At 35.0% G+C, this 27,011-nt stretch overlaps 1 protein-coding gene across 50 annotated transcripts in view; it reads right to left on the bottom strand.

Annotated features, from left to right (window-relative positions):
* MAP2 (microtubule associated protein 2) overlaps positions 1-27,011 on the bottom strand; it is a 261,099-nt gene that overhangs the window by 44,852 nt on the left and 189,236 nt on the right. For 49 of the 50 annotated variants that reach the window (XM_074312390.1, XM_074312447.1, XM_074312481.1 and 46 more), the window contains 3 exons: positions 25,453-25,736; positions 7,308-7,421; positions 5,251-5,328 (listed from right to left, as the gene is read on the bottom strand). In XM_074312390.1, coding sequence (XP_074168491.1) covers positions 5,251-5,328; positions 7,308-7,421; positions 25,453-25,714 — 454 coding nt within the window. In that variant the 5' untranslated portion in view covers positions 25,715-25,736. Of the gene's footprint in view, positions 1-5,250; positions 5,329-7,307; positions 7,422-20,291; positions 20,475-25,452; positions 25,737-27,011 lie in introns of those variants that run through there. The other variant, XM_074312456.1, reaches the window with a different exon arrangement.

Below are 27,011 nucleotides of genomic sequence, written 5' to 3'. Positions count from 1 at the left end.
TGAGCACATTATTTACTGATTGTTCCATGGAAGTCGTTTCTGGATGCATACTCAGAACTTTCTCAGCCACGATGCTTATAATATCATGAGATGCCAGAAGCCTAAAATTATATTTGATATTCTTAGTTCAACTCGGCACGATTTCTCAGCTGAGTGGATAAATGGCTGAAATTTGGCCTACAACACTGGCTGAATCATAAATCCTGGGCTTGTCACGTGTCCCAGCCATTCATATATCCTCCAGTGACTCTCCGAGGCTACAAACTTCCCACGCATGCAAGTTACCTCTGAAACTTCTAATCTGTTCAACAGATGGTAAGAACAATCAACAAATGAAAATGGCGTATTCACCTTTCTGCTTTTCAACATTTATTTTCTGGGAAGTACAGCCGACCATAGTACAAAACTAAAATATTTACAGCTGAGAGCTGGTAGTCGAAAGCCACTACTCCTTGGATGTTTTAACCTTTTGAAGATTTTGACCTCCCCTTTCTTGTTGCTGTTGCTCTCTTTGAAAGTGCCAAAATGTGCAAACAACCCAGAGTCTTGCTTCAGATCTCTAACATTTCAAAGAAACAGTGTTTTGTATTCTGAAAACGTTGACTCTAATCAGAGAACAAGAGCAACGACACCTTTAAGGGCTGCAATGGGAAAGTAGTTTCTCTGTAGTGTTTGTCTGGACCTGAGCCAGGCAACTTCAGAAAGAACGTCTGGCAAAGTCCAGGCCTCTCTTGGTACTGTGAGCTGTATGTATTCTAAGTCTCTGTTTAAGACACGAGAACCTGAAATCCATCTGCTGTACGCGTCCCAGAGATGTGCTGGGGCAGTGATGCTTAGAGGACCACGGCCAGCTACATTCAAACAGTGCACTTGGTCCTAATGATAATGACAAAAGACAGTAGGTCCTCATTTACTATAGAATTACGTGCATCAGGTGCTCTTGGTTCATACCTGATGGAGGTGGGATACAGGATAATCAAAAATAAATGAATTATTTATTTGGGAGTGATTTGAAAAGAAGGAAACTAGTCCAGTAGCTTGTAACAAAAACAAAACTCTCATGAGAATATCACTTCACTTTTGTAGTCCCACACTAAGAACCTAGATCAGAAAGAGACAGCTTTAGGGATGCAGTGGGACTATGGTTGCAGGGACGTAGATTTGGATTTGAATTCTGGATAAGCCATAAACGAGCCATGACTTCCTGGGCAAGAAGGAGAAGTGAATACCATCTCTCTCCGTGGGTTGCTGGGAGGATTAAATGAGAAGATACCTGAGAAAGTGCTAAGCTCAGTGTTGGACTCCACAGGTTAGCATCTTTCAACATACTCAGGCAGTGTCATGTACCTCTGCTTTCTTTTCATTTGACACATCAAAGCTAGATTTGAGAGACTTATGAAAAAGTAAATTCATTTCATCACAGTTAATTTTGATGTTTAAGGTCAGGATTGAATGCCTTCTTTTAATATAAGTTCACACGCTTTTGGGGATACTTCTTTTGCCACAAAATACTTCATTTCATTTAATAATGTGATATGTGAAAGAACAGGGTAGCCTTTAGCCTTATGAACCTTGGAGTTTTACAGAGCTCTTTTTCATAATGATAAACTTCAAAAGTGAAGCTTACCTGATTTCAGTGGAGGAATACATGTTTCCTAATTTGCTTTCACACAAACTTGTTTTTAAAAAAGCATTTGAAAATTTATGTTGGGTTAGAGTAAGGTTTGCCACGCGAAACCCAAACGTGATATGTCAGCCCCTTTTGGAATAAATGAGTAGTAACTTTCCTGAGAGATTGACTCTCATGAGGGATCTGTGACTCAGTGATTGTCGTCTGTCCTGGCATCACATCTTCTGCCTCGAAGCCAATGGCTGAAGGAGGCTGGCTCCACGTACATTGTTCTCCAACACCTCTAAACCCTTCCCATTCTACAGGATTTTGACTGAGGATTCCTGGGATTGCCAACTGGATTTGCTGCCCCCGAATGATATGGAGGGAAAACTGCTTTCAGATTAGCAATTATAATGTTTCCACATCATCGACACAGGAAAACACCACACAACCCTAGAATTCTGGAAGAAGCCTAAGAGGGCAGAAAGAGTCCTGGTTCTTTTTTCTGATAATTCCTTTATTCTTGCATGGGCTTCCAAATTCTACCCATTCAGTCCAAATGACAACTATTATGATTAGGTCAAAAAGAAAAAGGAGATTAATTTGAAAACATCACAACTAGTACAATATTAGTTTACTGTACTGAGGTTTCCTTTCCAACTGTGCTACTTGTTTAATTTTGTCATCAAAATCCCTTTAAGTGTTTCTCAGAATAAGCACATATTCAAGGGATTGTTAATATTATATGGATTATAATGGAAGAATATTCATAAATGATATAATTAACATCTTAAATTATTTTTAGTGGAAGCTTTCAAACATCCACTCTGGGGGAAAAAAAAGCTTCTAAAATGTCCCATATTTAATACAAACTAAGCATATCCTCAAAATCATTGAACCACTCAATTTAATCCAAGAGCTTTTACATTTGTACAAAAGGACTAGGCTGTGGCAGTCACTGTGCTTTTAGATTACAGCTGGTTTGAGGGTGGATCGTGGAGGGTAAAAAAAATCTTTGGATGAAAAAAACCCACCTGTTCCCTTTCCAAGGGACCTGGTATGAGCAGTACATTAATGGAATTTTGGCTGGGACTTTATAAACCAATTGTTTTCAAAAAACTGAAAAGCTGCATCCTATCAAGTAAATGTCATTAATTTATTTTCTGATACAATGAACTTTTAAAAAGTCATTAAAAGTGGTTTAAAATAAAAGAGAGGGGATGGTTTTATTGTCTAGACTGTGTACTTTCACATATTTAGGTAAGGATATTATTTGACCTTTTAAATAAATGAGGTAGACTTTATAAAATACATAATTTTTTATATAACTCAAAAAATGGTTATTCTTTTAAAAGGAAATCATTAGGTCTTTGTATAGTTCAATGCTTTTTTTTGAAAAAAATCAATAAAAATACAAGTTTGGTTTGAAAAATGTGAAGAATAAAGTATTTTCGAATTGCTTTCAACAGAAAGTAGTAAGTTGACATTTTCTTTGAATGTACTGAAACAGCTTTGGGAAAGCAATCCGAAAATATCAAGGAAGGTTACTCTGGAAATTGACACTTAAGTTACCAAAATGTCAAAGTGATTCTATATTTCATTTGTATTTTCGTTATATCCATTACATCACCCTGCATTTTGGAGGACCCTAGCGCCCTTTCTGCTCCAACTCCCCTGTAAGGGTAGGAAGAGTAAATGAATTACTTGACCTCTGGTTGACTTTGGAGTCAACATCACACCCCTCTATGGGTGAAGAGGATTCTCTGACACTTCAAAGGCTTTAAGTAGGGGCTTAGAAACATCTTCAATTACCTGAGGGAATTATAGCTGTCATGGAAGTCTTTCCACTGTATTTGGAGTGAAATCCAGGCCTTGAATCCAGCTGGCTGCTACTTATTCTCAAATTTTTCACTGCTCTACCCCTTTCTCATGACCCATTAGCCATGAGGCTCCTTTTGTTCCTAGAACAGTACATGCACTTGCCCATCTGGGTGCCTTTGCAGATCCTGACCCCTCTGCCCCAAATGTTCCTTTTCGCCATCTTTGCTTGGCCAACACTTCCTCATGCTTCTATGCTCAGCTTCTTAACTGTCCCCTCACCACCTAATAAAATAAGATTTCCCTTGTTCTAACTTAAAGCTCCATATTCTCTTCCCGTCTAGTGCTAATCCAATTAGAAAGTACGTGTAATCTTATTTATTGGATTTCTGTTCGCCACTAGACTGTGTGCTCCTTACAAACAGGGGTCATGTATACTTTATTCACTAATATACACCTAGAATTTGAAGAGTATTGTGTACATTGTAGGTGCACCATAAATATGTGCCAAATGAATGGATGAATGTAGGGCAAAAAGAATTGCTCAAATCTATGAATCAAAAGATTAAATCACATTTTTCAGGGAATTAACTAATAATCAGTGGCTGTTATGAGACTGATTATACGCACTGATCATAGTCCCCAAATTTTCTTGTATTTACCAGAATAATTTAGTTTGTTTAATGTTATTTCAGGCAGTAAAGTTGAAGAAAATTAAAAAGAAAAAGGCCTCAATTAAAAAAAAATCACTAAAAAAATTTGGTTTATAAATCTGTGACAAAAATAAATTATATTTATCATTTATAGTTCAGTAGTTTAGGAAAATCTGTATCTAGGAAATCAAAGAATATTTTAAATGAACCTAATTACAAATTATAAAAAGACAGTGAGTTTTGTGATGTTATTCAATTTTTAACACAACAAAATGATCTCTAAAATGGAAAGCAAAAGGAAAAAATGAGGAAATAAATGAATAAAATGGACTAGTATTAAAATTCTGGTTTCAGTAGATGAAAACTAAATTATATTAAAATAACAAATGAGCCATAGCTGTCCTATACCTTCTCCTGTAACTCAAACAATACACAAAAGTTAACTGATCTAAGTCAGAAAACCAATAATAGTTTGCTTTTAAATAGCACCATTCATCTCAGATTCTGAATGAATAATCTTCAAAGGGATCCTTCTGTTTTATCCAGGAGAACTGAAAAGCTGACAGGGCTTTGCATATTGAGTAAATGCATAAATAGATTCATGAACAACAACAGGTCTCAGTAGGAAAGAAGCCATGGACTCAGCTTCCAGTTCATTGCTCTCAATATCGGATTCATTCATTGACTTCTTCATTTATTCATTAGTATTTCTTGATAGTGTGCAACAGACCAGGTCCTGGGGAAGGCCTGGCAATATGATGTTCAACAAAATAGAGACAATTCCTGATAACACTTCTGAAGTGTTGATTTCATCAATAATTTATTTTTGTTTAGTCACTTATCAAATAGAATTGTATCGTCTCTGTCAAAACATTCTACATTAAATAAACTGGTTCTCTGTAGTTATTCTAGCAATTTAAACACAAAGTTATCTTTTCCTTTATCAAGCAGATTTTTCCTTTTGTTTACCATATTCTTCTACTTCTGATTTTATATAGATAAATGATTAGACATTTACTTGAAGTCTTTGTTTCTTCTTGACTATTTGAAACAGACAGCTCCCAAGCTGGGTCACATACTAACCCATACTGAAGTCCAGTGTTTATGGATCGATGTTTATTTACCCTTTACCAGAAGACAAACCTCAAATAGTCCAACAGGCCTTACCTTCTTCCACTGGGACAGTCTGTTCTGAGGCTGGTGATGGGGGTGGAGAAGGAGGCAGATTAGCTGTCTCTTCAGGCGCTAAAGATCAAACAAAGGAAACATGAGATATGACAAGTATTCCTATTAGGCTAGTAGATGTGTAGGCAGTTTTGCCATCTGTAAAAAGGCCTCCCTATGAAATTCAGGGAAAGATTCAAGAGTAAGTTGCACTTGACTTATTTTTAGCTCTATTACCTGATTCACATATTTTTGAAAACCTAAAAAGAAAGAAGAGCATTTAATATTTAAAACACCACTTTTTCTTTGCCATAAAAATGGATTAAAGATACTGGTAAAAATTCCATCATTAATCTCATTAATTTGTGTTTGCTTGTTCAATTAATAAAATATTTTATTCTGGCCCCAATCTATGGTGCTCAAATACACACAGGCAAGCATTTTAGTTTAGACTTGGCCTGATGGACTGAAAAAAATATTGGAACTGTCTATATTCTTCAACATCTTGATCTGAAAACAAATGTTACTTTAATCATTCACAGTTATTTTAGGTAATACATTTTTTTAAAAAATATTTTGCCCCCTGAGTTTAATGTCAAAACCCATCTTCTGTATGTATTCTCAGAAAAATGAAGCTGTCATAACCTGAGGCAATCCTCACACAGAAACTATGTACGAATGGGAGCTGAGTCATCCTCTGACCTTGGCATTATACATGAAGAAGGACCAAAAAGGTTCTAATATAATAGATGTAATTTATTCACACTTAACTGTAAGTTTTCCTCTTCAAGATACTTTATGACCACTCATACGAAGGTAAGGAATTTCAATATTTATCAGTCAAGGCCAGGGATAAAAATCTATTTTAAAAATTATGTGAAGTTTTATTTTATAAGGCAGTTAGTAGAGGCAGCTTTGGGATAACAGGAGACTCTTGACTTCCTTGAGACTGTGGACTTCTACATGGCATATTTTGTTTAAAAAAAAAAAAAAAGGTGGGGTTTTCTTTTATTTCGAAGAATGGAAGTGAACAACAGGCAAAAGGCTAATGTTTTAGATAATTTTTTCCTCTCTGATTTAAGAGAAAAATAATCCTTGATAATCTAAACACATTTTATTGAAAATAATGTGAATATTTTAAGTTATTCTGGGAAAGCAGAGTTTTTTTGTTGCTTAACTTTAATCGACAATTGAGGGGGTACTGATCAGAAAATCCAATATTAAGGAACATTAGACTATAAGAGAGAAAAAAGGATATGTACTATCTTTAGGTTTTAAAAACCATAGCTTTCTGTGGATAACTTTTATGTACCTATGTAATAAATAAATACGTTGAACTTAAGAGTTTCCTTTCTTGTAACTCTGTATGTATACACATCAACTACATCTATCTATCATTTACCAACCTACCTACTTACCTATCCTCAGAATGGGCAGCAAACTCTTGGTTGAGAGTGGCTTTTTTGGCAAGCACCATTACATTACCTGTTTGGCACTGGAGGGCATTTGACTTGTGACCAAGGGAGAGAGCAATGTCATCTCAATGTCTTTAAGTGAACCAAATGAAGACCAGTACCTTATATGGATACAAAGTCACTGATGATTCTAACAAAGCTCTGGCTATAGGTTTTCTATAGCTGGTACAGAGAGACCCAAACAAGACTGTAGTATAGACAATTACTCACCAAAACCCACAAAGAGACAATCACCTCTAATAAAAGCATTAGTACATTTTCCTTATCATTGGGGGCCATGACATCAAAATGCCTTGGCTTTATTTTTATAATAACTATCTGATGTGGTCAAGAAATGAAAAATTAGGGGCAATTCAGGGGCAAAGTCAAACTACAAGCTTGTCACCCTAAAGCCTACCCAAACACCACAATGACCCTGTTGAGAAAAGTGAAAATAGGACCCAGTGCATCCCAACAGAGGTATCTGATGAATGTTATACGTAAGGATGAAATATGAGATATGGCCTATCTTTGAACATGAAGACATGATCCTGTGATCAGGGGGTAGCCGCTACAGCCCCTGATCTGAGGTTCTTTCTTATTTACCTAAAGGAAGAGCTGCCGGCTGATCTTTATGCTGAGCTTCTTTCTCTTGTTCACCTTTCAGGACCGCTACAGCCTCAGCCGTAACTACTTGAACTATCCTTGCAGACACCTCCTCTGTAATACATAATAATGAATGAAAATAAAATTATGAGAAGTCCAAAACAGGTAGCAAAGAGGAAAAGGAATCAAGCAATATAGTCGATTAGAATTTCATTTTCTCTGTCTTCCCCCCGAAATAGAATTGATAAAATTGCAGACAAAATAGAAATACATGTATTGTAACTAAAAAAAGTGAAAAGAAAAAATAAAAGGAATCACATTCTAAGTGAAATAAATACAGAATAAAAGAAAAATGAAATAAATTTAAAAAATTTTAAATAAAAATAAAGCCATTTACATAAACAGAAACACTATAATTTTTTTTTTGGTAACTAGTAAAAAAATTTGAAAGGGGAGAGTATTCATTTTGGATTTAACTTAAAATATGTATCATAGTTTTGTTAGTTTTCTAGAAAAGTGTCATTAAAACATGTTTCTATGCTGATTTGCAGAAATATCATGATTTAAAACCTAAAGAAGATGCTTCAAAATGTGAATTGTGATTAAATAGCATTATCCAGGATCAATGTAAACAAGACCAATTCAGAAAAACCTGAAAAGATAAAGTTTGAATGAAATACCTGGAAATGATAAATCAAATGGTCTCTTTCTAAAGAGCTACTACTTTTCTAGATAGCAGAGGTTTTAAAGGTCTTTAAGGCCATATGACATACATTCACCCAGTCATTACAATAGTTTCATTCACAATGGGAAGGGGATTCATCATTATAATGATCAGTCTGTGAGGTGTCAAGTAACTAGTTTTTGGCCTTCAACGGCATCCATTAGAGCATATCAATGCTAATTTTATACAACCTAGTCATAAAAATATCCAAGATACGATATTCCACATACTAACTAAAAATAAAAGAAGCCTTTTGAGATTAAAATATATTCTAGGCTAAAAATAAATTCTACAGAATTTAACCTTTCATTATCTTTATATAAAAACATCTACCGAACTAGGAAATAAGACCACTTATAGCCCAAATAGAAAGAAGTTGTACTGGATAATGGGGGATGGGGTGGGTTTTTGTTCTCATAATTTTTTTAAGATTTAGAATAAACATTTCATTGTTATTCAAATGTTATTATGGATAAAATTGATCGGAATTTGCCCATTCACAAGCAGGTAAGGGAGATCTGCCTGTTTTTCACCTGGTTCATTTAGATTAAGCCTCCTCACCCCATTCAGGTTGACAGAGGATGTAGTGCTTAAGTACCAGGCTTTCCGATGAGCAATCTACTTGGACAGAATTTATCTTAATTTTATAAGCTTCTAAAGGAAATATATCCACTCAGATCTGCTCATCTATCTAAAGTACAGAACTGTTATTCCTGGTTATATTTTGAGTCAGTCTCTTTTCCCCTCTATCCCTCCCTTCGTCCCTCTTCCTCTCTGCCTATATATCTTGTAGATCATGTTAGCTATTGTAATAGATCATTTGTCTCACTTTCACATATTAATTCTCAATGAAATTCAGACATTTAAAAATCAATATAGTGATTTTTATGACTTCTGGTATCCCAGTGTTTTACGGAAAATGGGGTATAATGAAGAGGTGGAGCAAGCACTACAGAAACTGGGACACATATAGAAGCCATGTGTCTTCTGGATCATTCCTGCATTTCCCTGTTGGCACTTACACAAAATTTAGTGTGGCCAATGGCACTTCGTACGTCTTACGTGGAGCTGTCCTGGTACACATGCCTATCTTCCCTGCTGGGTAAAGCTTCCCAAGTCATGGACTCTTTCCTTATCCTGGTTGTAATTCTTGAATCTCCTCTCATTGATCTTTACCCAGATTGGATGCTTCACACAATTTTTTGAAAAGATGGAAAAATTAACATGAAAGGTTTTGTGCATGATATTTATACAAATTTAAAAATAATCCATGCTTTTTACTGTATTTACTAACTTAACCACCCCCAATTCACCATTTATTGTATTCCTGTTTAAGCTTTTGATGCATTTTAGAAATGTATTTCTTACATAGGGGTCCCAAATTCTTGTGTACTTATTGATGAATTGTCCAGGGTCTGAGAGTACTTAAAATGAATTAAATTTTTTAAATGGGGAAAATAATCCAATAAAAATAGTAAAAGTATCTATTAGTTTATGTGAACAAATTGTAACAAAGTAATGCTTCATTATTTCAGGCTTTTTGTTTGGGATTGTATTTAGAATAATTTGACACCATAGAGAATTAGTTTATCTCTCATCTGTTGTGGGCTAATTAGAAGAGAACAGAGGTGAAATTAATACAGTAAAAGATGCATTCACACAAATGTAGGCCAAATGACAATGTGGTACAATGTACAAACCGACTTTCAAAATATTATAAATAGAACAACTGAAGGGGAAATTGAATAATTACTTGTCTCCAGTCTGTACGGACATGTCCAACTCAAATAAAATGCATCAGTCAGCACAACATTTCTTGTGAGTGATAATTTAGTTTCAGCAAAATAATATCATTTATTTTAGATGGGACGTAGTAGGGCATTTCAATTGTATTGGTTTTGTTGTTTCAGAAAAAATTAATTGATAAATGTGTTTGAGTTTCATAGTTGAACAAGTTTATGAAAAATTAGCCATTTGTTTCTTTAAAAGAATTTAAAAGATTTTAAGAAATGCTATTTTAGAATAATCAAACAGGATGTGTGGGAGTCAACTTAATGACATAGTATCTTCAATATTTTTGGGAAGAATAATATTGCTAAAACTTTTCAAATAGGAAAGAACACAGTGTTTAATATTAATTTCATAGTAACTTTAGAAAAAGACGAGTATAGGATTGTTCCGGAAGTTCCAACTGGCCCAGTCAACTTAAAATCTTCTAAGGAAGTGAGAAATCATCAGCACAGAGATGACGGCTTCCCCAAAGAAGAGGTGACATTCTCCCAAGGGAGGTCTAATCAGCAGATCTCCTGGGTGAGCCTGGCTCCTGGGACAGGAACAAAATTACTCAGGGTTTAGGTAAAGTTCAGGGACAATTAATGGTAAATGTGCCAAACAAACACAGAAGCCAAAGGAATATAGTCACAAAATCAGACATATCAAAATGAAAACATAAGATGTTTTTGTGTGATTATATAATATACGTAATTTCTTCATTCATTCTACAAATAGCTATTAAATGCATCCATCCATCCATCCATCCATCCAACCAACCACCAATCTACCCATCATATCTTTCTACCTACCTAGGAGATTACTGTCTTTGTGATGTGCATTAGACGAAGACACATAGACTTTAATTCAAAGAAATGTGGGTACAAACTCTAGCATTGCTACTATCTAGTTATTTCATCCTAAGAAACTTACTCAAATTCATGGGGTTTCAATGCCTCACCCTTAAAGTGGAAGTAATAATAGTACTTGTCTCACAGGTTGTGATGGGGGACTCAATTACATAACTACATAACAAGTCTGGCACAAGAAGGAACTCAAATAAAAACAAGTTCTTCAAATAGTTCTTCATCAAGGTGTCTTTATTTTCCCCAGTCATACATTTTTCTGGTTCTTCTACCTTAGTATTTCTACTCTGAAAAAAGAGCAACGGTGATATGCACTAAGTGTCCAGCCCAAATAGGCTATTATTATTATTATGAACATCAGATAGTATACTTAATCTGCCATCATCTATGCTGATGCCAGGGACAGTTTTGTTTTTTGGTTTTGTCCTAGACAAAGCTAAAGGGAAGTAAATACTGTCTTTGTTCTTTATTTCCTGGCTTCATACCTACTTCCCTGGCTGTGCAGGACCTGGGTTACAATCCACTCTAGATTCCTGCCAGCAAGTCCCAATTCAGGACTATCTTCTCACTAGTAATAACCCCTATCTGCTCCTGGGGACAATTAGCAACATGAAAAATTCTTTTGAAGGTAAAAAAAAATCAAACTACATTCGCATTTTTTATTGCTTACTTTTTTCTACTTCCTTATTCCTTTTCCTACATTCTACCCTTTTTTGTTGTTTTTTTCTCTTCCAATGTGTAAAATTATGAATAGGACCTACCTATTCAGAAGATGAAAGATGACTCTAGATTACACATAAATTGGGAAATTATGCATTATACATAATTGAAAGTAAACCCTGATCTTCACAGTTCAAAATATGATACTTCTTACTGTGAACTGAAAATTTGAAAGGCTCAATTATCTTTCTTTTGAACATTTAACGTTTTCTGGAAGTGGACATTTTTGGTTTATGGTAAAAATTGTCTTAGTTTAAGAGTGTGTATGATATGTATATTATTCTCTTTTTTGTAAATGGCAGGATTGCAATGTAATTAATGAACAGTAGTTTTCCCATTGCAGTGAGAAACTTATAACTAGTATTTGAATATTAATTTTTTATTATTTTATCAGTAGTGTCATTATTGTAATGAAATGGCTTCTATAAGCAATACAAAATCATCTCATGACATGGCTGTAAAGTCACATCATACCTAAGTAAAGCGAATGACAACTTGGAAATAATCTGATAAGGGAGCTGTCTACAAATCAGGTAGAAGGAAAACATCAAAAGCAACTTCTTTAAAATAACTCGTCTCATAATATCTAAAAAATGTTATTAATTTTGGGCTGCTATAAAATAAAGGATTTCAAGACACAACCCAGGGAACAGGTGATAACACATCACCACTATATGGGTAAACATCTAAAGATAAAAAGTCTGTCTTAAAAACTTATTCTGGGCAACAGAGATAGGGTCAGTATTCAGAAAAGAGTATCAAAGCAGTCCTCAAGTAGATAAATTGAAATTATTTTTTCTTTGTATTGGGGAAATATATTGGGGGAAATATATACAGGAGGTGAGTATGTATAAGAAACGAATTGAGACATGGGCTCACCAACAGAAACCTATTTGATAATACACAAAAGATTTCATGCTAAGCTACTTACATTTCACTTTAAGTAATGAATAAACATACTGTGATACAAGGTTATTAAAGAAGTTGTTACACTAGGCACTTTTATTTCCTGTCACTATTATTCAATCAACATAGTAATATATTTTTCAGATGGATCAACTAGCAAAATAATAGACAAAGGTAACTCATTGTCCCATTTGGAAATCATTTTGATTTACATCAACATCGTACAAATATTTTATATAATAGTAGGTTTTGGTGTAGAAACCTGGAATCAAATTCTGCTTTTATCTCTTACAAGTCACAAGTTAGTGACAACCTTTCTTACCTACAGATTCCCATCTGTAAAGGGGAATGAAAGTGATATTCATAATTCAATGTGTTGTGCAAATTAAATTAAATAGTATATATTAAGTGTTGATTGAAATTATGTAATGTTTTAATCACTTGCTGTTTTGTTACCATCTAAGTCTATGATCATCATTTCACTGACAAAATGTTGGTAAAGACATAAAAGTTTTTGTCATACATTGAGATGATTCTGTCCTTTTTCCCAGTGAGTACTTCTTTGCCTGAATAGTGGGTCACTGCCTAAAATACAATATATCAGGTTCGTACCACTTATTATTTAAACTAAAATGATAAAGTAAATTTTATGGTTGTACCATACAATTCAGCATTTATAACCATTGCAGCCCTCTGGTTTTTCTATGATGCTGATTCATGCTACAGCACTGCTATGCTCTTCTGGTCACATCATCACATCAGAAATTTTAAGTAAGAGTCTCAGGACTGGTTATTAGCACATATTTTTAGTTTAGTTATTTTGTTACATTAATCTATCAATATTGTTTAGATTATTTATAGCAAAAGCAATGGAGTTGAAGCTTTCTCAGTGGCCCTGAAAATTCCAACTTGCTTCTGACCCATATATGGCATTCCTAGTATACACAGAAGTTTGATTTTGAAAGTGAACTCTTTGGGTTTTCATCAGGGCCAGCTGTGATTACTTGAACATGCAAAGGTTCACCAACTATATACTATGTACAAAAAAAAAAAAAATCAAGTTGGCATGTGCCTGACAACATATTTTTGTCGATTTCTTTCAGTTGTTAAACGAGATATTGACAATAAATTCAACCGCATAGCCAGTATAAAATATAAAAGCCAGTAAATGTTTCTACTTTGAATAATAACAGGCATAATAGTGCTGTGTTAAAAGAAACGACAAGCCTACCTCATACTTGTGAAAGAAAGAAAACAACAATTTAGACAGAAAGTTCCTGTCAAGAAAAGGTTTTTCTCAGTAGGGTACAGAGTGGTTGCCTAGGAAACCGGTGCTAATTGTTGCTGTTGATGGAAAATCGTCAACAAGGAAAGCACTGTGCAGTTCGAAGTGGTCTACTAAACAAATACCTTAGATAAATTCATTAAAACAGGAGCAAAAGGAAAAGTTCCTTCCTTAATTTGGAGAGTAAATGGTTTCTCTGAAACGATTTCCTGTAATCAACTGGTGATAAAGGAAATTAAAAGAGCAGATTGTTGGGGGGTTTTTGTTTGTTTTCCTGACCATAGCATTCATTAAAAAGGCCAGCATTGGCATATCTTTCCCAATTTATCTCAAAGGGTCACTCAGGCCAACCCTGCAGCTGTCAATCTTTACCTACCAGCTTTTTCTTCCACAGGTTTTTTCCTAAAGATTTCTTGGTTAAAACAAGGAAAGTTTTAGTTCATGAGGAAAAATGCATTTGAGGTAAAGCTAGTCTATGGGGATAAATGCATTTAAGATAAGAAATGATTTCACAAAGTTTAGTTTTGATGGGTACTGAAATTCAACAGATTTGGTATTGCACCTACTATAGACAGTGAAACTATGCTTAGTCATAATGGGGGATACAAAGATGAGTAAAACTTCGAGTCCCTACATTTAAGTTATACTTGAGATGGGAAAATCTCATTGAAGGATGTTTAGTTTTTGTTTTAAGATTTTTTTCCAGTGGCCACAGATTGTGGCTGAACCATCCACAGTCACTCATATGGTCCTTTTCTGAAATGCATTTGCAAGCTGGTTAGGCTAAGATTGGTAAGCAGTACAGTGTATGATGCCAGGAGAATTTTCCCCTCTTTGTTTTTGTTATTCCTACCTCAACCTGTGTACTCAAATCCACAATTTGTTTAGACTGACAACTTAACCTATTCAAATGAAGTTTCTAGAGCTTGAACAACATCCACTTAGCATTTAAATTTAGTCAAGGGAGAAGGTGTAGTAAATTAAGATGGTTATCAGTGGAAGGATATCACAGGTTAAGGATACTATATTATGAAGGGAAAAGCAAAGCACAGATCAGAAATAGTACCTACTGGAAAATTTTGCTTCTAATTTTAAGGGTCCAGCTGGAAACAGGAAAGAAAAAACATTTAAGCAGAAGAAATATAGTAAGTGAACATAGTCTAGCTTTATATTATCATATTCTAGTTAAATGTTTTGCTGCTGGTGGTTCTGGGAGTTTCCAGCATAGTACTCTGTGCGTATTTATATTGTTATTTGTAGCCCATATAGCAAACATTTACTAATTAAGTCAGGTTATAATATTTTATTGATCTTAAATTAATTTGAGCAAGAAATTTCTTGGGGAATTTGTCCCCTGAAATTTTCCAATTGCTTTAATATCAATAAAATGAATTCAATCATTATGGCATTGAGGGAATTGATAATGCTTTTCAAGCTTTGAAATGTTCAGTTTTGCATCTTGTCAAAACCATTACAATTGTACTGCTCCTTGTAGACTTGTGAGAAATTGGGTTATCTTCTGCATTCAGTCTTCAACACACCATATTGTCAAAGCGCTGTTGAGGACAGGACATTGTGGACACCTCTGCTTCATATGGTAACAAGAAGTTACCATATTCATTTTCATTCCCCTTGCTAGGGGAATTCCCCTTGCATTTTCCCATCTTTTGTAGAGATCCTTCACCTCTCAAAAATGTTTTATTCGAGTTTATAGTTTGCTGTAAAAGTAAAAACTCTACAGAAACCAGGGAACTTTATGGTTTCTGCTTTATTTTTCTTAGATAATTCTGAAATGCAACATGAAACACAGAGGCAAAAATGACCTGGTCTTACAGTAGACAAGAAGGTGATGAAAAGCTATGGGAAGAGAAGTATCGTTTTAATGGAATCATTATATTAATGAAGTGTCTTAAAATTTTATAAAACAAAATAAGATAAACACCTCAATATTTTAATCAAATAGATTTTCCAAAATACTATCTACAAAGCATATTTGGTAATTTCCATTTTGCTACAGACCTGGTGAAGAAAAGTATTCTGTATATATAGTTTTTTCACATCCAATTGCATCAGAGAAAATAGTGCAAAGTTGAAATTTACCATCATTTGGGACACAGGAGACTCAAGCATTTCTTGTTAGAATTAAATAAATGCTCAATATTTTTTAAATTTACTTTAAAAAATGAAACATAATTTGGGAGGTTTTTAGTCTTTCACACTAAAATAATTAAATTAAATCTTACCTGACGATTGTAATCCTAAAATGCTAAATTATCAGTTAGGGTAGCTACAATGCACCCTTAAACAACGAAACCCTACTAGAAAGGAAACTTATGCCACCAAAACAGCCAAATTCTTGAGCAGTGTTTTCAATGTTGCATTCAGATCACCCATGCAAGATCAATGTGATCCACAAAGCATTTCCAGCACTACATTTTTCTTAAATCAGATGGCAGATACCATTGCTATTCTGATTGAATAAACTTCCCCTCCTAAAATGTGCCATTTGAAAGTGGCAGCTATACTTGCTTCAAATTCAACTCTGCTTCCTTTCTTAATGCAATCAAGACAATGAACTAGGTGAGAACTGCCTCAAGGAAATATTTTACATGCTTTGTGACCTAGGGCAAGTTAATGAAAATTCTTATTTTGAGAAAAGGCAGTTTTCCCTTTGTCAGCATTTATGTTCTGGTAGAGCTCTAAGGAGAGTAGGTTTATTCCAATCTTTTCAATGTTTTAGTCAGAAGTCTCTATTTTTCAAGCTGATGAGAAAAAAACGCAATAGCAAATTTTTAAAGAAAGAGAAAAATGTATTTGGACTTTAAGATAATGGATAGCAAAATACAACATGCGGCAAGTAGAAAAATTATTCAATGAACTGATTCATTTTTTAAATTGCATATAAAAGTAATATTTGTTTTTATTGCTGTTATTTTTCTCCTTGGAGAAAAAGTCCTGTTTCTTTTTTCTTTTTTTTTAAAAAATACTTAATGATTAGAATTAGAAAATTTAAACAGGAACATCTTTTACAACCATGTTTCCCTGAAAATAAGACCTAGCTAGACAATCATCTCTAATCTGTCTTTTGGAGCAAAAATTAATATAAGACCCGGTATTATATTATATTATATTATATTATATTATATTATATTATATTATCTAAGACCCGGTCTTCTAGTAAAATAAGACTGGGTCTTCTATTAATTTTTGTTCCAAAAGATGCATTAGAGCTGATTGTCTGGCTAGGTCTTATTTTCAGGGAAACATGGTAAAAATTTATCATTTTCAAATCATTTTATAGACTCAAAGATGAAATAGAGAAAAGAGGATATTGGTGATACTTTATTCAGGCTGAACTTCGGATAATAGGGTATACAACATCTCTCCAAGACAATACTGATCTTGTCTTGCTTTACAGAAGAAGTGTAATTAAGTCTATGACATAGAACATCCATTTGCTTTAAGATTCAGATTGCCCATTTGTCAGAAATGAAATTTCTGAGCTCCTGACCTAGAATAGTATGGCAATCCTTATAGTCAGAGGATGAACAAGGACATGCATTTAGAGTTCTGTTTGCAGGATATTTCAGTGGGATTTTCAGTTGAGGTCAACTATTACATTGGGCTCAATTTTGCCGGAATGAACATGAAAAGTTGTTCAATATCCATGTGTTTCTTAGCTGTTTGATTATAGATGTCTCTTAGGTCATTTATCCTGACTTTTCATATTCTTCCCAGTTCAGTCATTTTTATCATCAAGAAAATATTTCTAATTAGACATCTTAGTTCTGTCTTAAGTCAAAGATACATTTTCGTTACTCCAAACCTTCACTCCCGCATTCAGACCACATCAAGTCTTCTGCTATATCCTTTCACAACATTCCTTTTATTACAGTAGTTGGGTACCTACTTAACTCTTTTCTGGTCTAACCAGCAGTTCTACAATCTTTACTTTGAGTCTAGCCTCCTCTCCTAGTTTTTCTATTTGCCTCTTTATTTCCAGTATTCCTTTCTAATGCAATCTGCCCCACAAATGCATGGCTCACAGTGTGATAAAAATTTCTGTAGCCCCATTTTGTGATGTGATTTCCATTCTCAAAATCAAACACAGATACGAACTCTCTCTCTTCTTTATATCAATTCAGAAATATTTATTAGCACTTACTATAGAGAATAAGGACTGCATTAGATACCAAAAGAAACATGAAGATTCATGAAGCACAGCTATTACCTCAAAACATTTTACAACCTAGTCATGGGGACTAAAACAAGCAACAAGTAACCTCAATAAAATGTTCGATATGATCAATGCTATTAGCAAGATCTAAACAGGGTACATGGGAATATTTGGAAGAGAAGATTCATTTGAGCGAATAAAATCAACATTAGCTCTGTACCTCTGATCATGGACTTTTGATAATCTCTCCTGTAGTATGTACCGTTTCAAATGCTTTTCCATTACTTGTTTCACCATGCTGCACATGAATGAAACCACGACAGACTGGTTGGGCAAATGTAACTTGTTTTACAAAAGAGTAGATTGTTATTTCAATCAGAGGACTGACCGTTCATGCTGGAGTCACTTATACAAGAATCAGAGGTGCTCATATCCCAGAAGTGCCTTGACCTGAGTTTCCAAATAAGACATCTGGACTGAAAATATTGAGTCTAATTTTCAGGCTGAGGAAGCTGACTCATCTATATTAAAGATGATTTTTCACTGAATCTTGATTCCTCCCTTATTGTCTATTTTGCCCAATGTCTTCTTAAGTGTTGAGTACTACTGAAATCAACTGTAAAAGTAGATGTTTAACTTTCATTTCTGTGTTCTAATAACAACCTAGCATTTGTAGATTTGTTAAAAGTTGCAACAAGAGCCTAGAACATATGAGTATGTATTCCTCTTTCTTTGCTCCTTAGCTTGGCTGGGTTTTGAATTGTATTTTCTATGAGTGTTGCTGAATGGTGACTCATTCTGTGAAATGAGCTAAACAGTGAGCAGGCAGCAAGCGGTTCAGTGTCCTTTTCCCCTCAGGACTCATGATGCCAAGTCAGATCATGCTCACACTACCAAGTCTGCAATGCAGCACCAGTTGTTCTGTTCATCTGCTCCTGATATTGCCAGACTCCCCTGACAGGCCAAGCACGTGCTTTACGTAATGTGCTGAGGAGCAGTGAAGTGTGAGGGAATGAGAGGAAGAGAAAAAGGCTTCATATGCTGAAGCAGAAAGAGTTGGGGAGGAAAGAGGAAGGAGTGATGACTGTTAGGTACTTTGCAATCTACCTCTCAACAACAATAAAATCAAACCCACAACCACCCTTCCCAGTGGCATTTGGTGTACTATTTTTCTCAGGTGTATACAAGCAATATAATCAATTTATGTACATACACAACATAGTTTGTGAAAATTTTCATTATTGATGGATGATGAATATATTCTCACGATATTAGAGCGATGTATTTGTTCCAAATCACTATTAGAGTTTTTCTGCTATCTTTCTTTTTTTTCCTTTTCTTTTTTTTGTGAGGAGAGAATTCTTAGAATTATAATGAGACAGATAAAGGCTGTGTATAATCCTAACTAAAATAAAGGTTAGACAGTCCAAAAATGAATCTGGGAAGACTTGTTTCCATAACTGATTATTTTCATCTGCTCACTACAAATAAAGAAGATATTATGAAATGTTTAGAATTCTTCTCTAATGCAAAACATGGAGATTTTTCAATCCTGAAAAAATTAGAATACATTAAAAAGAAAAATATGATGACAAAGTATGATAGCAAATTAAAAGGAGAAAACTTGCTAAGGTCTTAGAAAATACAAAATCAGGAGGAAGGATCCACTAAAAAAACATATAATGATAATTGGATTATATTTACATTTAAAAACAAGCCAGACAGAGTAACTTTACAAGCAGGTCTGAATTGCTCTTCACTCAAATCTGTTGCATTAAATTCAAATTCAACAAAATATTTTTTTTAAAGTGTCAGTGGACTGATGAGAATGATAAAACACCTTTCTTTCTTTTTTTTTTAGCACTTGTGATTTAATTCTGACATGTAGCACAAAACAAGACAGTAAAGAAAGGAGACTGATTTCCACAAGTGCATGGGAGGAATTTGCTGGAAGAACATACATGGGAGTAAATGTGTATGCAAATTAATCTTAGTTTTTAAATATCATATTATAATGTGTTAGAAACAGCCTCTTCATAACTTGAAGTGTTTGTAGGCAGTTCAAATTCCAAGTATTAATTTGTTGAGTCATTGGTTTAATTAAAACAGGTTTGCAGAAAACAAATTTTGTTATATTTTGATTTAGAATTACTGGTTTAAGACAATCGCATATTGTTTTAAGACTTCGGCTGAAGAGCAAAGATAGAGATACAGTAAATTTTTAGAGGAAGAACTACCCTATCTATAAATGCACATTTAAACAAACAATTTTATCTGGTGCCTGTCTTATCCTACCATTTCTAAGGCATTATAACCTCTGGCTAGCAATATATGCTATAGACAAACTCATACCTTACCCAGAATAAGAGATGCAGTTCTTAATTGTAATGTCCACATAAGCTAGCCCTCAATTAGTTTCAGATTCTCTCATTTACCAACAAGACAAACCACACATTATGACTGAAGCTACTACTTATAACCTGCTTCAAATGGTATAGAGACTACATAGGACAAAGCAAACATGATAAATACAAACCTCGTACAATTGCCTTTTCTATCAATCCTTGTCTTTCTCACTCTTTCTAGCCCCAGATGCTTAACCTTTCGAAGGAAAACATTGAAAAGGTCCCCAGTTTCTGTCCTCATCCATCGGCGCCACCAGGCCCAGAGCTTCGCAGTGAGGCCGTGTGCTTTTCCGCAGATCCACCCTTGAATGCTAAATAACTCAGCTCTGCACACTCCTCTCTCTGCGGAGCTCAGGGAAATGGCAGCCAGAGCAATGAGTGGTTGGCATGGCAACAAGGAAAAGAAAATCTGCAACCTCTCGTATTGTTCAGCCAGCTTGTTTATTTGCCTTGGGGGGTAGTGCAGATAGCTTCAGTTTCTTCGCAGGAGAAATGGCTCTGTACTATTTTGCTCTATGTACATTAATGTAATACTACATATGATATGCTGTAATTTAAATAGGATGATGGCTCTTACGAGTAAATCTCAAATCTAGGAAAATTGGCAGAGGAGAATGGTAGAGGTAAGAAAAGGCAGGTTCTAATATTCTGAGATTGAAAAGGGAAACAAAGAGAAGCTTAAAGGTATAGTCAGTCTTTCGCATGTGAATGATGACAAGCTTTTCCTCCATCATGTATTTTCGAGCTTAAATTAATTATTTCGGCAACAATAAACTTATATATCTGAGTATGTTCATCACTTGGCTGCTTGAGTTACGTGGATGTTTAAAGGTAGGCCAAAGCTTCAGAAAGCACAGCTCCATTGGTAAACTCTGAAAAGTGACAGTGTATAACCTGGAAGAGTTTTCACAGATCTCACTTCTTTGGCAGAGCGTAGACCTGGACAGAATTCCCAGAAACGGGGAAATGAAGCAGTCCTGGGAAGGGGGTGGGTAGTTACCTGAAGGAATTCCCTTTAATCTTTAAATTTACTCAAAGAGATGCTGGCCCTGGCTTTTGATGGTCATGAAGGCACTTTACACCCTGTCTAATGTTTTTTACTAGTGTTCGAAGCACTATACCTTAAGATAGTCAAAATCACTAAAGCATGCTTTTCTTCTGAAAATTGCCTTTCTTCTCCATTCATACTGAAAACAGAGAATAAAGTTATGATTTTCTGTCATGCTGAACAGTACATGGATGTGGCAGTTCTGCAATAAAAGGCTTACCCTTTTTTTTGGCTATAATTGATAACTGGGGTAACTGGCTGTGCTATTCTGAATCTGGTGACAAAGGAAAGAGTGGAAAGAGCACCAGGAGATACAGCAGGAGGCCTGCATTCGGGCTGTAGTCATGTGATCTTGGATGGGTGACTAGACCTGGGATGAAGACTGTGAAAGGTCACCTGACAGATCCCGTCAGTTATCTTCATTTGATCTTTATATGGATTCTAATATGAGTTTGGGCCCCATCCCTGGAAGAGAACCTTAAAGATGAGGCTCCTAATGTTCACTGAGAGTTGGAACTCTGTGGGGACCAAAATATACTCCTCTTGCTTCCTTCAATAAAGTTAACGTGAAAAAGAGAGGAAGGGTTTAGTAAAAGCCTTTACTCCTACGATTCATGCTTTGGAAAACAATGTAAAAATGACTGCTTTAGTCTTATTATCACAATAACTTTCCTAAGTGGCTAGATTTTCCAAACTTCTGTGGTGTGGCTTTTAAAAGGGACACTTCAATGAATAAATGTAAGAAAAATTCTTAAAGTATCAAAAGTTAAACCACAATAGGGGAGCAAATAATTCTATCTACCTTTCTATGGATTATCTTTAAATTGTAAGGAAAGAGACAAAATCTAGAAGTATAAGCTGTACGGAAATATAATTTTAAAATATCATTGCCTTATAGCTTTCTCTACCCCACCCCCAAGTCTCAGTGCATAGATCAAAAATAAGCTATAGGCTTGCATCTTTAAAAATTAAAAATTATTATGGCCCAGAAATGAAGGGGAACATTGAAAAGGGTGGATAAGAGAGAATGAGGTGTAAGACCTTTGGTTGAAGTAAGTCCATTCTGACGAAGGAAGGAAGGAGGAGGGAGATATGATGATTGCAATCCATTTGTCATGGGCTTGCTTGTAGAGATAAATAAAAATAAATAACCTTGGGGAAAGAGTTCTTTCTAAAAATGGACAGAGGACTATAGCAAACAAGGAATGTAGAAGAAAGATCTTTGCATTCAATTAGTAATGGTCTGAACACCACAACATATTACTGAGGACTTGATGATACTGGGAAATATCATGGTAACAACGTCTTGAGAAATATCCTTGAGAGGGGAAAAATGCAATATATTGATAAATTATATGTGAATGCTAAAAGAGTGGGCTAGTATATAGCTCTTTTAAATAATCAGCTCAAAATACAATGCCAGCTCATATCAGTAGTCTCCATCATCAAAGGACAGAATTTTTAAAGACCACATATGAGATCTAAGGATACTATTATTTACTGGGGATGATTTTTGTTTGTAATTTGTACAACAGTTACATATAAACCATCAACAATAAAATTTATTCAGTTAAAGCTTGAAGAGACATTTAATTGCACATTAACTTATCACTGGAACATTCTGTGTAGGTTTGAGGTGACCATATTTTACAGTTTTCTTTTCCTGTAATTTACCACACATGGATAGCTTATGACTCAATACTTGCTCTGTTTTCTGGAGGGAACTTAGTTTAAAAATCACACCATAGTTTGAACTGAACACATCACTCTGGTAACCCACATATGTCACTATGAATATACATATAAAACTTTTATAAGAAGTATCCCAAAGGTAATATAAAATTAATGTGATATATGTTGAACTGAATTCAAAATTAACTTTGGATGCTCCTGAACCCATAATTTAAAAGAAACATCTATTAGTCTCTTTCTAAATTTATATTATTTTCTCAAAGAAGCTGGTGAGGACATACCAACCTGGCAAATAGATTTTTCAGGTGTTCTTAAATATTTAATTAAGACCATTGAAAAAATGAAATAATGAGCAAATTGGTTCTCCACTGCTTGACCAAACCCTCTACCACGATTTTTTCCTCATAAGTCTGCATAATAGTGAGAGTCAACTGGTGAGAGTCCAAGAGACAAAAAAGAAGACTTTTCCATAGTTTTCACCATTAATTAGAAAAAATTAAACATTTTTTTCTCCCTTCCTTCCTTCCTTCCTTCCTTCCTTCCTTCCTTCCTTCCTTCCTTCCTTCCTTCCTTCCTTCTTTCCCTTACTCAATACACATGTATTGAGTACCTGAAGTATAATATCAAGTGCTACAGGATATGAAGATGAGAAATATCTTGGTCTATCACATTATATCTTTCCTTTGCCACATCCATTTTGCTCTAACATGTCCTCATCTCCTCATGCCTCGATCCCTTCAAAATCTTCCTAGTTAATACTCCTGACATTCAAATCCCACCCTCTATATTATACTTGGCAATAGAAAAATATGCCTTGATCAAGAGTGCCCTGCTGTCCATATTGAAACCACTACCACAACCCCACCACCACCAATAATAATAATGATAATGATAATAATGGCAATTGATAGATACTATTCCTTAAGCCCTTCACTTTGTACATGTTACGTCATTTAATCCTCATTGTAATCATGAAAGGTAAAAATAGTATTTTTAACTACAATTTCTTACTAATGGGATGTGTGGCCTGTGGAGCACTACACAGCTTCTCGAATCCTTGAATTAGACTGGACACTGCCAGCCTCTTTTCCTGTTACACATAGATTCTGCAACATACTTGCTTTGCATCACAGCAACTGCTGAAAACTGAACTTGGCTAAGATACCAGATCTTGAAAAGGAATGTAATGTGATCTAATGATAAAACTGTGAACTACCTTCAGACAACAGTTCATGCAGTGTTTGACAGATGTTGACTACCACTGTGTTTCCTTTGAGTATTGAAAATACTCTGCCATAGCCCTGTGAGTTTGCTGTGGCAGCCCAGGATGCTTTTGTGTACAATTTGGGAACTTTGGCCCTAAGCAGAAACAATCCCGGTTCAACTTTGTCTTTCTGTACTGCTCATTTGGTACTTAACACATTGCGTTTTGTATTTGGGTTAACTGTATAGACAGATCTCATGTGTGCTTCCAGATCACTACTCTGCAATGTTCACAGACCATTCCTTGAACACACCCTGGCACAGAAGCTAACACACCTTGCACTACATAAAAAATGCTCAACAATACTTTGTGGAATGTGTCAATTTGAAAAAAAACTTACAGTACGTACATCCATAATTTCTCCTCAGTCATTTGAAATGCCTTTCATATTTCCCCATTAAAATTTAAATATATTTTTTGAACAGAGCATATAGTTGATGAGTGCTGTTAACTAACTGACAGAGTATAGAAAACCAATCACTGAATAAATAAGGGATGATTTTGAAGGGAGTATAACCTTTCTTACTACTTGCAGTTTATGAACCCTTTTTGGATTAGCATGTCTGCAAATTACTGTGTTCAAATGCATTAAATTCTGAATTTCAGGAAAAATGAAAATAATGGTGAAGAGTATTAGAGCAGGTTAGTGTTTCTCTATGCCATTAATGCTACATTAATAACTAGGCCACTAATAACAATATTATCAATGATAAGGTAAAGAAGACTATTGGTAGAAATTATACTTTGAAAGGAAGTACTTAAGAGTAAATATTATATTATGTTCTCCTTCAAGTATTTTAATATCATGCCTTAAAAAGCTATCTGAGGAAGTATGAAATGGTTCCTGTGTGTCTGTGTTAGTTTTGTTTCTTTCTCTTTTCTTTCTCTTTTTAAAGGCTGGCAGATGGACTCTACATTCCTTTCTGCCCTAAAAAGTAAATATGCTTCTAATAAGTCAATCAGATTTAGGTCCAATTCATACAAGAGAATCAGTAGCAAAGTATTTGTGACGTTTTCTCTTAATGAGTTACTGGCAATTTGTCTATGAAAATTAAAGTGGTAAACACTAAATAGGGAGATGACATTGAGATTACAACTCATCTGAGGGAATGTCATGCTAGTTCCCATGATATTTTATCTCCTTTTTGTGTCTATTTCCCCTGACTGACTAAAATTTCAGTCCTAGCACTAGTGAAAACAGGATCAGAGCTGTAAATTAATTCACTTTCAGACTAAACAGACTTCAAAGCACAAGGCAAGCAATGGTGACAGAAGAGCCCTTACTTACCTGCTGTTTCTCTGTCAGCTGAGGTCAGCTCTCCGTTGATCCCATTCTCTTTGGTATCCGAGTAAGTGCTCTGTGACCCATGTTCTCCAAAGGCGCCCTCTTCATCCTCTCTGTATGGGAATCCGTTGGCACTTCTGACAAGTCCTTCCCCTGCCCCGCCCTGATCCTTAATCTCAGGTGGATGTGGGTGTGCTGAAGCCTCCGTTAGTTGAGCTGAGGTCCAGTGAGGTACCTTTGCGTCATCTTTCCGATCATCTGCCATTCTTCAAAACCCACTGACTCTCCTGCGATTGGAAGAGGAAAAATTGTAGCCATCACTTTGGGGAAATCTGATCTGATATTAGTAGTATCAAGATAGAACAAATTTATAGCAAACTCAGTGGTTAGCTATGGTAAAAAAAAAAAAATGTCCAATATGCTACTTTTAACATCAAGAGGTAGTCATTGTTAACACCTTGGTTTTAGTTTTAACTGATCTTTTTGTGGTGTATCTACTCTTTTAATATAAGATTTCTATCAATTTATACACACTCTTAAAAAATTAGTGTTTGGCATTTAATGACATAGCTTAGCGAACTTTCATTGACATATGATGTTAATTGTTCAGTAGAGTCCAGGAATCCTGCAGTATAAGAAATGTGCAGGGTAGAAAAATGTGGGAAAATGACTGAGGGAAAATGCTGGATTATGGAAAATTACTCCAAGTACTCTTTTAAAAACAGAAATCTCCATGAAACCTAGAAAAGACAATGGCCATCACATTAGCCTTTTCAGTTTCAAAGGTGTTCAATTCAAATCATAGGGGTGTACTGTTTTTCTGGATACTATGTATTAAAAAAAAAAAGATAATGTTGACTTAATTTTCAGCAAACTTTCCGAAACTCTATCTATAGATTAAGAGGGAATGGTATTTTCTCATGGTATAAATCTTACACGATGCCATATTTATTAACATCTCCAAAAGGATTTGAGAAATACTGAGGTTTTTCACTTTAGCTCATGTTTAACTCTGGGAGTTCTAGCCACAGATATTCAAAGTAAATAAAACAATATGAGCACCCAAAACTCCCAGATAAAATTGGCACTTCCACCCCCCATTCCGGGATCTCTGGAAAAGACTTCTCAGTGACTAAAATCACTCATCTTGGACATAAAAACCACTAAATGAGGAGAATGTTAACTTGGTAACCATCCCCTTAAAATGTTAAGATAATTTGTTTTCAAGAGACCAGGCATTCAAAAAGTGAACTCCTTAGTGTTTAATGCTTCAGAGTTTTGCATTCTTTCTTTTAAATTAATCAATACAAACTAATTTTTGAAGAAGAAAGGGCTGGCTGGTCATACTGATTTCATTTAATATCAGAGGCACAAATAAAGTGAATTTATAATCTAAAATTCATCATCTGGCTTCCTGATAAGACTCAGATAATACTCCTTAAAAATGTATTCAGATTAAACAGATAGCACTTTCTAATTTGTTGCACTTTTGAAATGTACCTAGTCTAACCATCCATTGAGTGACAACCATTTTAGGAGATTTCAGGCTGGTATTGCTCTGA

This window comes from Rhinolophus sinicus, linkage group LG01, assembly GCF_036562045.2.
Source record: "Rhinolophus sinicus isolate RSC01 linkage group LG01, ASM3656204v1, whole genome shotgun sequence".
In the NCBI taxonomy this organism is placed as follows: domain Eukaryota; kingdom Metazoa; phylum Chordata; class Mammalia; order Chiroptera; family Rhinolophidae; genus Rhinolophus; species Rhinolophus sinicus.
Note: the sequence above shows the minus strand (reverse complement) of the source record. Positions and strands in the feature narration are given on the sequence as shown.